Source organism: Megalops cyprinoides, chromosome 8 (assembly GCF_013368585.1).
Source record: "Megalops cyprinoides isolate fMegCyp1 chromosome 8, fMegCyp1.pri, whole genome shotgun sequence".
NCBI classification, from domain to species: domain Eukaryota; kingdom Metazoa; phylum Chordata; class Actinopteri; order Elopiformes; family Megalopidae; genus Megalops; species Megalops cyprinoides.
Genome location: NC_050590.1, coordinates 31,556,021 through 31,570,075, shown reverse-complemented (window position 1 = coordinate 31,570,075; position 14,055 = coordinate 31,556,021). Strand labels below are relative to the sequence as shown.

General features: G+C 45.1%; 1 protein-coding gene across 3 annotated transcripts in view; it reads right to left on the bottom strand.

The window, feature by feature from the left end:
• Positions 1-4,350: 4,350 nt before the first annotated feature.
• b4galnt4a (beta-1,4-N-acetyl-galactosaminyl transferase 4a) overlaps positions 4,351-14,055 on the bottom strand; it is a 125,198-nt gene continuing 115,493 nt past the window's right edge. For 2 of the 3 annotated variants that reach the window (XM_036534766.1, XM_036534765.1), the window contains exons 11-21: positions 13,297-13,440; positions 12,875-12,984; positions 11,968-12,068; positions 11,524-11,597; positions 10,007-11,315; positions 8,936-9,315; positions 8,639-8,792; positions 7,574-7,646; positions 6,505-6,658; positions 5,948-6,074; positions 5,619-5,733 (exon numbers count right to left, since the gene is read on the bottom strand). In XM_036534766.1, coding sequence (XP_036390659.1) covers positions 5,619-5,733; positions 5,948-6,074; positions 6,505-6,658; positions 7,574-7,646; positions 8,639-8,792; positions 8,936-9,315; positions 10,007-11,315; positions 11,524-11,597; positions 11,968-12,068; positions 12,875-12,984; positions 13,297-13,440 — 2,741 coding nt within the window. Of the gene's footprint in view, positions 5,734-5,947; positions 6,075-6,504; positions 6,659-7,573; positions 7,647-8,638; positions 8,793-8,935; positions 9,316-10,006; positions 11,316-11,523; positions 11,598-11,967; positions 12,069-12,874; positions 12,985-13,296; positions 13,441-14,055 lie in introns of all 3 variants that reach the window. The other variant, XM_036534764.1, reaches the window with a different exon arrangement.

The following is a 14,055-nucleotide window of genomic DNA, read 5'->3' as shown; positions in this document are numbered from 1 at the left end:
ACATAGGGCTTGCCTACGGGGCATCTGAGTACACAGCTGAGTGCTGGGTACTCTCGGCTGGCGTGCCTGCGCAGGAGTTTCGTGCTCACCAATCACGAGCTAACAGCATTTTCAGAGCCAATCAGATGGGTGATGCTAGAGTATACCAAAAGTTTCTGTAGTGTTATGAAGTTCTGTAGCAATAGCTACAGGATAAAGGCTCCCCGCGAGAGAATTGAAGTTACTAACTGATTATTATTAACTGATTCCGTGGCTTGAATGTAAAGATCAAAAAGGTATAATGTTTAGATACAAAACAAAATAAAACCAACAAAAACTGAGTTGCACACGCACGCATACCTACATATACATTAAACATCAATAATCATATCTTTCTTTTACGATATTTTAATGAAAGGCACTCTATTGTTTGTCCTCGGATAAAGGGAAAACGTACGAAAACTCTCCAAGCAATATGTTGCACGAGTGTGCTGGCATATCTTCAGGTTGTTTTGTTCATCCAATGACAAATCGAGGCGATCGCCCTCAGGTGGAAACTACGCCATGGATCGAAAAAAAAGTTACTGTAAGACACTCTTCAGACGAATGCCTTTTTATTATTTTTATAGACATACTGCCGGAATAGAACACACCATGGCTAAGTATCTTATTAGTAGTGAGGAAACGATGCTTGTAAATAAGTCAGTGCAGCACTGTAATAGAGGTGGTTTTGAGCAGCTGGGGGCAGGGGGGGGGGGGGGGGGGGGGGGGATGCACACGTGGTACCCTGAAATTCCTTTGTTTAAATGCTAGTAGCATAAAAAATAAAAAATTGCATCTAGAAACCGTTCTGAGTGATAGTAATTATGATGTTGTTGGGATTACAGAGACGTGGCTTGGTGCAGGGGATGGGGTGAGTATAACGTAGAGGGATACAAGCTGCTAAGGAAAGATGAGGCATAGCTCTCTATGTAAAGGATAATCTTAATATTCAGGACATTCCAGGAATGGAGCCCCTTGGTGTTAGTGAAGACATATGGATTAAAATACTGGGGGAAAATGAAAAAGGTCTGAATGTTGGAGTATGCTATAGGCTACCAGCCTCAGACAGTAGTGTCAACAGTATGCTCTTTAATAACATTAAACTAGCATGTAAGGAGGGTGAGACAATAGTAATGGGGGACTTCAGTTACCCTTCAATTAATTGGGAAGCTGTGTCAGGTCAAAGCAAATGTGAGGAAGAGTTTTTGGATGTTGTTAATGACTGTTTTTCGATACAATATGTTACTGAACCCACGAGAGAGAACACATTTCTAGATCTGGTTCTGTGTAATAATCCTGATAGAATCGGCGGTACTGAGGTAGGGGAACCACTCGGAACAAGTGACCATAGTTCAATTACATTTGAAGTTTTTTGGCAAGTTAAGTATGCATTCTCAAATACTAGAGTATTCAACTTTAGACAAGCTAACTTTATTAAGATGCGTGATTATACAAGGAATATAAACTGGGTACCTCTTCTAGATGGAAAAACTGTGAAAGAAATGTGGTGCATTTTTAAAACGATTATTCTGGATGTACAGCGTAAATTCATTCCGCAAGTCAGAAAAGGGGAGCTGAAAAAGAAGCATCCATAGTGGATGAATAAGTCCTTATGGGAAAGTTTTAAACAAAAAATGAAATTATTTAGAAAATACAAGTTGGAGAGCTCAGAGAGTAATAAGATTGAATACAGTAATATGCGAGCTCAAGTTAAGAAAAAAATAAGAGAAGCTAAAAGGCATATTGAAAGACAGATTGCACTAGATGCAAAGAGCAACTCTAAATGCTTTTTTCAATATTACAGTCAAAAAAGGATGGTTAAGGATGAAATAAGAGGTATAAAAAATAAGGATGGAATTATGGCTTACGATAGCAAAACTATTGCTGATACATTAAACAGTTACTTTGTGGAGAGTTTCACTAGTGAAGTGCTTTCGCATATGCCTTCAGGTGCAGTCAGTTCTCAGAGACTTATAGAGGAAATTGATTTAAATGATGCAGAAGTGCTAGATAAACTTCAAAAACTTAAAACAAATAAGGCAGCAGGCCCTGATGGAATATATCCAAGAGTTCTCAGAGAACTAGCAGAGGTGGTTTACAAGCCTCTGACAGTTATTTTTAAGCAATCCCTTAAAACTGGAGAAATACCAGATGACTGGAAACATGGCAGTGTAGTACCTATCTACAAGAAAGGAGACCGGACTGATCCAGGAAATTATAGGCCTGTCAGCTTAACTTGTATCGCATGCAAAATACTGGAATCCATCATTAGGGATAATTTGGAATTATTCCTGGAACGAAATGGTGTCTTAAATGATAGCCAACATGGTTTTCGCAGAGGGAGGTAATGCTTAACAAACCTCCTGGACTTCTTTGAGGAAGCTACAGCATGTTTGGACTCAAACCAAGCTTATGATATTATCTATTTGGACTTTCAAAAGGCATTTGATAAAGTTCAGCATGAGAGGCTCATATTGAAAATGAAATCTGTAGGAATTATGGGAGCTATCACTGAGTGGGTTCAAAGTTGGTTGTCTAGTAGAAAGCAGACTGTAACTGTGGGAGGAATTGTATCAGAGCAGGGTCCTGGAAAAAGTGGCGTCCCACAGGGATCAATGTTGTGGCCTTTGGTATTCCTTATATACATAAATGATCTTGATGCAGAGGTTAATAGAAAAATCCTAAAATTTGCAGATGATACAAAAATAGGGGGGCTAGCTAACAGTATAGAATCAACTAAGGTAATACGGGAAGACCTAAACAGCATCCAAAAGTGGGCAGATACCTGGCATATGACATTCAATTTAGCTAAATGTAAAGTCTTGCATGTGTGAAATAAGAACCTTAGACAAGACCACTTCATGGGTGGAAAAAAACTAGAATGTGTTCAATTTGAAAAAGACTTGGGAGTAATAGTTGACCCAAGCTTAACAGGATCTAGACAGTGTGCTGTAGCAGTAAAAAAGGCCAACAGGATGCTGGGATATGTAGCCAAAAGTATTGAGTATAAATCTAAGGAGGTTATATTGAAATTATACAATGCCTTAGTTAGACTTCACTTGGAATACTGTGTGCAGTTTTGGGCACTGCACTATAAAAAAAATATTGAAGCTCTTGAAAAAGTTCAAAGAAGGGCAACTAAATTAGTTCCTGGCATGATATGTAAAAGCTATGAGGAAAGACTCAAGTTACTTAACTTATTTAGACTTAGCAAGAGGAGGCTTAGGGGTGATTTAATTGAGGTTTTTAAATTATAGAAGGATTCAATAACTTTAACTATAATAGTTTTTAGGGTGAGTTCAGTCTGTAGAACAAGAGGACATAAATGGAAACTAGTTAAGAGTAAGTTCCGCACTGATATAAGGAAATATTATTTTACACAAAGAGTTATCAATACATGGAATAGGTTGCCAGGTCATGTAGTTGAGGCAGAGACCCTTGCTGTGTTCAAGTCTAGACTTGATGCAGTTTTGGATACTCTTTAATTAAGATATGGCGAGCTTAGTTGGGCCAAATGGCCTGTTCTCGTCATAATATGTTCTTATGTTCTTATGATTTTGGCAAACGTAATCTTCAGACAGCGAGTCCTCTCAAGAATGCGACCGACATCCAAAGCAGTGTGATGCTTTAGCTTTAAATTTTATTTTTACAAAAGAAAACAGGAACAAAATAAAGAAAATACAGTACATTCTTGAAACTCTCTACAAAACAATTTCACAGAAATTATCCTTGGAATGTAAACCCCCATATCATTATTTTTATATATATAGACCTTTTTAAACATTACATATTTGCTTAGAACACCCTCATTCAGGGTGACTTACATAGCTTACATTTTTACATGTTATCCATTCATACAGTTGGATATATTTACTGAAGCAACTCGGCTTAAGTGCCTTCCTTAATGGTGCAGCAGCAATACCCCACCCAGGAATGGAACTTATGACCTTCTGGTTGCAAGCTCAGTTCCAGTACCCAAATGATGTACCAGATGCAAATAAAGGGTTCATTGCCATTTTGGAGATAAAGGGGGACAGAGAGATTGGGAGGGGGGTTCAGACAATCTTACACAGTAACATAGAAATATAGCTATACACGGCATTTCCGTATTACAAAATACCCCAGTGTAATCATCGCAGTAGCTGTGTATGCCCCCCGACATTATGGGAAACATTAAGAGTACTTACTGAACCCTGCAGGTAAGACTAATGCCAGCAGGCTAATCCCCCTGACCCCCCCACCATCACCCCATCCCCGAGTGCCTCTCTATTCCTCATTCTTCAAATCACCCCCCCCCCCCCCAAACCCCACCCCCTCAAATGTCCTCTCCCAGCCAGAGAAACTAGAACTTGGGATCCATGAATCCAGATTCTAAATTATTTTCCCTGTCAATCTGCAACCCGTGACCATCAGCCAATGAAGGCATCCCTGTATAAACCGGCCTCCTAACAGGGGGAAGGTAGTGCACAGCTATGTCGGGAGCGTTTGAAGGAGCTACAAAGTACACAGAACCCCCCCACACACACACACCACCACCACCACCACACACACACACACCACCCAGTCACTGGATAAACAGTGGTATGTCAACAATCCAATAGCAAACCCCATACAATGCCATGACCATACTGTAAGCACTCATCACTTGACCAGTATTGTGGCTCTGCAAAGCAAAAAAACCCTGACAAGAGACTGGATCTCTCACTGATGGAGAGAGAATGGGATGGTGGAGGCCTGAGAAGCCACATCGTGATTCGGTGGCTGGACACAGCTCCTAATCCCCCTGACGGTGCTGCACTTGTGTTGTCAGCCACCTGCACCAGCCATGAGGAAGTCCATAGAGACCTTCAGCTAGGGTGGTGTGGTATCACTAAAAATCAAGCAGCTGGTCACTATAGGTGGTGGTAGCATCCCCAACTGCTGTACTGGCTCTCTGACACTCTCTGACTGCATCTTCCCTTTTGGCCTCTGTGCCACATCGTTGCAGGGCACTAAAACCCCTCCCATTTATGCTACCAGAAAGAGAGACAGAGAGACGAAAAGAGCTGAGAAAGAAAATCAGAGACTCAGAAGCAGATGCAGAGGTTTGTTTTAGTGTCCCTTAACCTGAATAAAGTGAGGAATGCTCAGTACCTCTCAGGCATGTTAGAAAATGCCAAAAAAAGAAAGCCCCATTGACGGCTGTCCTCCTTCACCTGGCTTGAAACAGAACAAAGTTTACGCCATTGTGTGTCTGTTTCTGTGTTGCCCTAACCAGGCAATTTTTAGATTGTTACCATCTCAGAGAAATCAAGGTACCACTCTCCTGTGAATACAAAGAACAGTAGCCCCATTAAAAAACACAAATCCTCAAACCTCTAACAAGAGAGACATTCTTCATTTGTGGTTACCATTACAAGAGCAGCAGCTGGGAGGAGGACCCAGTGACATGGGCAGATGCAGCCATGCCGTCTCTTTGCATCTGCCAAAAAAAGGCCCCTTGGGGTTCTCAGACGACCTGGGCCTTCTCTGAAGAACGCCTGCCTCCACAGCCTTCAGGTTGTATATTTTCCTGCTGTCCACAGTGGAGGACAAGGGAGCGGGGGCTTTCCTAAGAGCTATCCTCTGGGGCTCTTCTTTGCTTGAGCATTCCACATGCCCCGCTTGGAGTGGTAGTAGTGGAAGAAGTTTCGCAACCGGAGCCGCTCCACCTCCAGGCCATTCTGCAGCACCCTGTGGAGGGAGGGGAGCAGCAGAGGGTGAGGACAGGACAGAGGCCTTCCTGTGAGCGGGCGCTTTGACTACAAATAAGTGCAACCATCACAAAAAACACTACCACCTAGAGATTAGCAGAACTTGGACCTCTAGGCAGCTTTAGAAATGGTATAAAGGAGTGTCTCTGTTTCAGGCCCACACACTGTTATCACTTCAACATTTGTGGGGATACCTGTCCAGCAGCTCCCAGTCTTCCCCTCCCCAGCGGTCCTTAAACTCCTCTGTGTTCATCCCCCCAATCTTGTCAAAATCAGACTTGTAAATGCCGAACAGACCAAAGCCATTCACTTCCCAGTACCCTGAGGAGAACAGCAAAGGGGTGGGACACACACACACACAGGCAATTAATTTGAGCTTCCAGAGCGGTTGGATCTGATAATGGTCACAACTGAGAAATGCTGTCACAGCTGTCAGAGTGCCCTGTATCTCATCAATGTGCAGAGCACAGACGCACAGAGGCGTGGGTGTGGATGCTTCATAAATTAAGATAATGAGGTCACAGATAACTCTGAAGCTGGGACACACTGATGCTAGTATGGGTATGTGTGCTGTAAGCCACATGTGTAAGCGTACAAGAGGGCATGTGCTTTTGTGTGCACTTATATGCGTGTGTGTATGTAAGCATGTGTGTATGCAAGTATATATATATGTGTGTGTGTGTGTGTGTGTGTTTGTATTTGTGCATGTGTGCTTGCTTGCATGTGTATCTGTTTAGTAAGCGTGTGTTACCATCAGGCTCTTGGGGGGAGCTCCCACAACCCAGCCTCATGACTATGGGCGCAAAGGCCAGCCGCCCCTCCACACAGTGCTTCCTGATGCTCTCCAGGATGTTGAGGGGGAAGTGGATATGCAGGTCACACAGGAACACGATGCTGTGACTGTCCTGAGACACACACACATACCCACACACACACACACACACACACACACACACACACACACACACGCACACACACACACACACACACACACACACACACACACACACAATAAGTGTCAGTCAGCCATGCATCTTTCTGCTCCTAACAGAACACACATACATATCAGTGGCACAACAGAATTAACATTTTGTGAAAATACAAGAGAAACAACCCCCCTGTGAGTGGGGGCATGTACAGCATCTCCTCATCATGAATGCCATAGCCCCTGACCCCAGCCTCCCCTGTGTGGTACACACCCGCCTGTGACTGTGTTGTCACTCATATACTAGCTGCCAGTCTGCCTTATGACCAGTCTCCTGACACATAAATGTCACCCCTGAAAAGGAAAGAGATGTCCATCTGCACCCAAAACAAAGTCAATTAAATGTTTTGCAAACGATTCTGTCAGCCCGTCAAAAACAGGTCATAAAGCTCACACGATGTGAAACTCAGAAGCATGCATTTAATTGATGGAGTGCTTTTCTTTAAGTGCATTTCAAGGGTCTCAAATTGCATTGCAGCAAAGGGGTAGATGGCACACCTCAACTACCACCAATGTGCATCACCCCGAGTTATACACTGCAGCAGTTCTGTGCTCAATGCACGTAGGCTGAGGTGGTGAGGAAGGGACTAATTTAGCCAGTTAAACTGAGAGATTATTAGTCCGGACACTGGGGAAACCCCAAACTGTGCCACAGGATCTTTGATGAGCACAGTGAGTCAGTACCTCGACTTAACATCTCATCTGAGAGGTGGCTGTGCCTTTGCTCTATTTGGCCACAGTTACAAACACCAGTGGATTTACTTGTGTATTCATGTTGCCAGAAAGCCCATCCTGATCTAGGTTGCCCATTCCAGGGATTCCATCTAAAGCTCACCTCTATGGTATCCACTCCAATCTGAAGGCCTGCCGAGCGCTCAAAGTTTCCCTCCCGCCTTAGGTACTCGTACCTGATGAAACAGAAACACACACAGGGTTAACAGGTGAGCATGAGAGTAGAGTATGTGAGGTTTTGAGGCAGTGGTGTGATGCGGTTATTGTATAGGGCTTGCCAGTTTGATTCCCATGTGGGAAGCTGAACACTTCAGTAAAGTACATAATATGCGCTGTGTCAGCAAACACTCTACTACATCAATGGCAAATATGTTAGATTTGGGCTCTGTCAGTTGTTCTGAGTGCCAGATAAATTATAATAAAAATATAGAGTATGACTATACAGTAGCAATACTTTAAATCTAATATGCTGTCTTCATTGTAATGAGTGATATAACTGACTTGTGAGTAAATATGCTAGTATAGAATAGTGTGGAATTGCTTTTTTGTGCACAGTTGTTCAAATCCTACTGTGATCCTAATGTGATCTTGTTTTCCTTTTATGTTTTTTTATATTCTAGTTTTTTGTTTGTAGTTTTTTGTAGTGTGATAGCATTGGAACTACATGTTGCATCTTGTACTTGTCCATGCTTAGTATAATATTTCATGCTGTTTAGTGTACTTTGTATTTACACATCAGAAGCTGCTCTGGATAAGAGTTTCTATGAAATGACACCGTGTAAATGTAATGTCTCCTTTGTTTCTCATACATGGCAATATATTAAAACTTAAAAGCAAAAAACATAAAATTAGACAAACAGAGGTAAACAGAAACATTCAGACATGTATGAGTGACACACATACTCTAAGAATACACTTCCATCTTGAATATAAATTGCTTGTTCAACATTCTCAAACCAGCAGTGTCGTGCAGCACAGAAAGTGAAAAATAATAGGATAATACACACAAAGCATTATTCAGAGACAAACATTTATCTATTTGCAAGTGTGGGCTTGTAGCACTGCTGTGGAATTCATGCAGAGCCACAAACACTTGGCTGGAGGTGCAGACATCTGAAACATCCCTGTGGAGTTTTGATGTCATTCTGACTCCCCCTGTGGGACTCACCGTGGCACCTTGCTGTCCCTCAGAGCCTGCTCCACATCCATGTCTTCGCTCTCGAAGTCCACAATGATGATGCTGAAGTTGTCATCCTTGGTCTCATGGTGCAAGAGTTCCATGTCTGTGATGAACTGCTGGACCCAGCGGGCTTGGTTCTTCACTGTAGCAGGGAGAGAGAGGGGGAGAAAACAGGGTGCTTTCAGAGCCAAACGCCAAACAACAGCTAGAAAAGAAGAGGGGAGCAACAACAGCCTGCCAGGTTTTCCCTTTCGCGGCTGGATTTGTCATGGCTGGAGGGCCCACCTGGCACCACAAAGTGCACCATGACGTCGCGCCGCCACTGAAGCATGACAGGCTGGCAGAGCAGCGGCCGGACGTAGGCCATGCCCCAGTGGGTGGTGGCACGGATCTGGGTGCTGTGGGCAGCCGGGCCTGCGGCTGGGGCTGCAGCAGCGGTTGTGGTGGTGGTAGTGGTGGCTGGGGCAGGGGCGGAGGTGGTGAGCCCCTCCCCATTCTCAGGGCTGTCCTCCACCCGCCCACGGTGCAGCAGGAGGTAGATGTACTCAGAAAGGCGCACTACTCTCTTCCCCCGCTCCGTCAGCTCCAGCTCTACCAGGTAGCGGTTCCCTCGTGCCGAGTCCCGCCGCTTCTCCACATTGATGATGCGCAGCAGGGTGTAGATGCTGAGGGACAGGGGAGAGAGCGAGAGACAGCGAAAGAGTTCATTTTTCATCTTAATAACTGGTTTAGTTTTCATTTTTATGATCTTTCATCATCTTGTTTTCTTTTTAAAATGATGTCTTTGATGTATGTATTATGAGCAGTGTTTCATATCAACTTTAATTATTGACTTTATTAATATTGATCCATTTATTTAGCACATGCATTCTTTGAGAACTCAAATATGTCTGTCATGTCTATAAAGAGGACTGAATTGAGATGAATTGAGAAAAAAGAGACAAAATGAAGGAGAGTGTTTTCACTTGAGTAATTGCAAACTAGCAAGTGTCTGCCCCCACCCCACACATCTATCTCATTTCATTCCCCTCTCACGTCAGTCTGTTCTCCTCTGATTTTCTTTCAGTAATGCTGTTGAGGTTGTCCTGTGGTGCTGCTGCCTCGCAGCTGAATGGAGAGGGAATTGAATGTCAGGTCTAATTGGGCTGGAATTCTCCTGGTAAATTGCTATTGTTCAGAGATTGACTCGCAATATTGGAGGAAGACTGTGACAGCAGGCTCCAGTGCCATGCACATGCATACGTGAAAACACACCCCACAGACTCACAGATACACACACAGAGATACATGGAAACACACACTCACACATACACACAAATGTCCATACACACATATTCACACATGCATGGGCCTCACCCGCCATTGCGTTCATTGAGTTTCTCCATGTACTGCGCGAGCACATCCACCACCTCACTCTCAGCCAGCTGCAGGTTGCCCGACACGTTGCAGCGCAGGTCGTTCCAGTCGGACCGCAGCAGCTCAAAGTCCATGGTGTTGACGGAGAATGTGCGCTGCCAGTTGATGGCCTCCTCCGCCCAGCCCGGCCGTGGCTCCGCTTCCTCATAGCTGTACTCCGACAGGCCTCCCTCCCCTTCCTCCTGTTCCTGCTCCGGCTCCACCTCTGCCTCCTGCCGGGACTCTGTGATCTCCGAGGTCCTCAGGTAGGAGGTGACCCTGACCTCTCCGGGGAGGCTGTCCTCAGAGGGGCTGAGGCCTGTGGGCTTGGGGTTGGCTGTGGTAGTTGGAACAGGGTGCCTGTGGCGGGACGGAGAGGCAGCAAAGGTGCTCCTGCTGGGTGAGGCTGGGGGCTCTCGCCCTCTTTCCCAGGGGTCTGTTCTCCTTCTCTGGTTATGTCTCACCAGTGCTGCCCTGGTGGACGCCTTGTGCGTTGCGGACAGGCGGGTGGCATTGCCATTCAATAGGGAAGCTTTGCCATCTTTGAAAGAGGGCCATAGGTGTGGGGTGCTCATGAGTGGCTTTCCGCCCCTTGGCTTGGTGCTGAGGTTGACCAGCTTTGTGGTCTTGCCATTCTGATACAGAAAGACCCCAGGGAAGACCTCCCTGGGCTGGTGTGGGGTGGTGCCCCTCCTGCTGTTGAATGGCCGGGGCCTGGTGATGTAGATCTTGTTGTTATCCTTCCTATGCTCCTTATTGGCACGCAGGGTTTCGAGGCCATGGTCAGTGTGGGCGGAGTTACTGAGGATCTGCTTTGCCCTGCTGCTCAGTGCAGGCAGGGAGCTCTTCTGGGGAAACAGCAGTGACGTCTTCCTGAATTTTGGGGGCATCTCCACTGCTCCCCCCCTGCTCAGCTCATCTGGGCCAGAGCGGATCCAGGAGAGGGAGCGACCCTGCACTGTGTTCCCAGGCCTGTGGAAGTCCAACGCCTCTGGCTCCTCCTGCTGGTGGCTCAGGGCATTGCCCCGGGGATCTGGAGGTGCCCTGCTGCCCCTTCTCTGCCCCCTCTGCTCGGACAGCGGTGGAAAGTATCTCCGTTGGCGACCAGGCATGTAGCTGTCCACCTCCTTATCCTCTCTTTCAGAGGGGGTCGGTGCGGCCGCCCTACGGGGGGGCCGAGTGGAACGGCTGTTATTGGCTCTTCTGACCAGGGCATCCACTGCTGCCACCTCATCCTCTGGGTCTACCCCTTCCTCCTCCTCCAGGAAATCTAGAACAGAGAGAGGGCTCAGAGACTACACCAGCGCAGGGCTAGGGCAAGAAGCTGCAGCTCTCTTTAATTACCTCCTGGCCCCCCTCCAGCGTCATTATATACACTATCACAGAGTATTTAGAGGCGGCTGTGGTTAGACCCTGCACAAACACAGATGGAACAATGCCAAGCTGAATATAATCCTCCTGCAATGGAGAATACAGACCGTTTGGATTCGGGAAGAAGAAGGGCCGATCGTCCTCCTCCTCGTCCATCTTCATGTATTTATAGAAGCCGAACCTGTTGGGGGGACAGAGATGGAACCAGAGCTAGGGGACAGTGAGACATTCAGTTGTAGGTGTTCTGGGGATCTGGCAGAGATGCTAAAAAGGGACAACATTCTGTCATGCAGGTAGCATTCACATGTATATCTATATTACTGTACATTACTGATATAAGTGTGGGTCATGTTAGGCTATAGGTTGTAATGGGTTATTTGGAACACAGATCACAGTGGGGCATATAACTTTGAGAATATGAACCTATACCATTCCAGTGGTGTGAATGGTTTATCCATTATCCAGATATTTCTATTGTCTGTGTCTTCCCCAGACAGCTAAACAAATCGATCTGTATGTTACTAAGCATAGACATGTTTAACAGGCCTTACTTCTCAAGATATATTGGAGATTCTCTGTAAAAACACTTGTTCTCCTTCTCCATGTGGGTGAGTCGGGTGAAGTCATTGGGATAGACGAAAGACAAGTATACCTGGATATGTGACAAAGGATGGTGTCAGTGTGGCATTATGCATGGTTTAGACCATTTATATAAGTATCTGACCATAACATTGTGAGATATAACTACCAGTATTTTCATATGTCTCAAATCCATTTTGATGAATCATTGGACTTAACTGCTGTGTATTATATCTATTCATACATTCACAAACACTACTTTCTACTTACACTACTTAGATTAGTCCACTACTTTCTGCTGAAGCTGCAATTGCACACATTGGCCAGAAGAGGGCGGCTTCACAACAGCTCTGAGATCTGAGCAGCAAGGTAACAGGTACAGAGAGCTTAGAAATGAACTGTTCCTGTTAGGCAATCTGGAGTACTCTTCACAGATCTTCTGCAGGCGCGAAGCGGCTTAGCCAAAACATAGAGCATTGTTCCTGGTCAGCATGCCTTGTGATAAATGGTCTACCATGATACATTCTGATTCACAGCAAAGCTGTGTATTTCTTTCACAGTAGAAGATCAGGCAAACAAAACAGGGAATGTGGAACATCCCACCTCTGGCCAGTGACAATCACTTTATGAAACACAACAGAAAAAGTTTTCTCACAGCTGTTCTTTTTTTATCAAAGGAAAAAATCATTTTGGAACAGCATTCAAGATGAATATCAATGCTTATGTGTCCAATTAGTTAGTACATGCCTCATGCACATGCAGGTGTGTATGCGCACACTCTCAGAAACACACAAGCACACTCAAAAACACACAATCACAAACATGCAGTGATGGCCGAATGGCTCGGCTGCTTTGGCAGAGGAAGAGAATGTGACTCACAAACTGCAGGCCCTGGTAGCGGGCAATGGGGAAGTCCTTCACCACATATGTGGGGGAGTAGAGGCAGGCGGGAAGCACATTCTCCAGGCGGGAGGGCTCGATCATGGGTGCTGTTGAGAGAGAGCACCATGGCTTCAAGACCACCTTCACTTCACTATTTTAAACACCTTAACTCTAACTTTTGCCCTTTACACTCATAAATCTTAATAAAGTTTCATCAGGGAGTAGTATCATTTTACTTCTTATTGAGACTCACATAGTGAATGTGCAAATGTTCTCCCAAATACTGCTACTAGCACCCATTAAGGCTGACTGTACAGATTAGACATTGGCATGGATGTGTCATATATGGAGACAAAGAGACAGAAAAACTGGCAGATAGGCAGATAGGTAGACAGAGTCAGATGGACAGACAGGCTCACTGCTATAGAAGGTGTCTCTGGGGTCAGGCTTAAGCATGTCGGCTCCATGCTGGCTGCTGGGCTGAGCCTCCTGGGGGAGATGGCTGTGGCTGGCCAGTGTCTGCGGGATATGATCCACACTGTTCATTTTCATACCAGACTCATCTGCCAGAGAGAGAGGAAGATAGAGGGAGGGAGGAAAAAGACCCATTGGTAGAGAGAAACAGACAGCAGGAGATGCAGACAGACAGACAGAAATACATATGGATCAGTTTTGCAAAACACCTTTAGGTAGATGCATGCTACTAACAGCATGTTGAGAGCAAAGGTCTTGAAAAAGTTAATAAACAAAGCATAAGTTCTGAAAACGTTTTTCAGAGGCTGATAACATTTAAAAGCACAGAAAAAACTGATGTCTTAGCAAAGATGTCTCTGTTAAAGAGACTGTATTTATTATTATTATTATTATTATTGTTATTGTTAGTTTGCTTAGCCATTGGCCTTATTCAGGGTGACTTACACCTTTTGGCCATCATCTGGTTTCACCTAGGACTTGAACCTATAGCTGTCTGGGTAAAAGCCCAGAACATGCCCTGGATTCCCTCACTTCTCCAGTCACAATGAGGTACAGAGGTAGCAGGTAGCAGGTACAGAGAAACTAAAGAATCCTTCCAGGAATCCTTGCAGTTCAGTCTGAGAGCAGCAAGAAACGTGAGGTGTAGAGGATTGCCCCCCTCTTTAGTGCACATCTCACAACATCTGCACAGCCCTCAGAAGTGT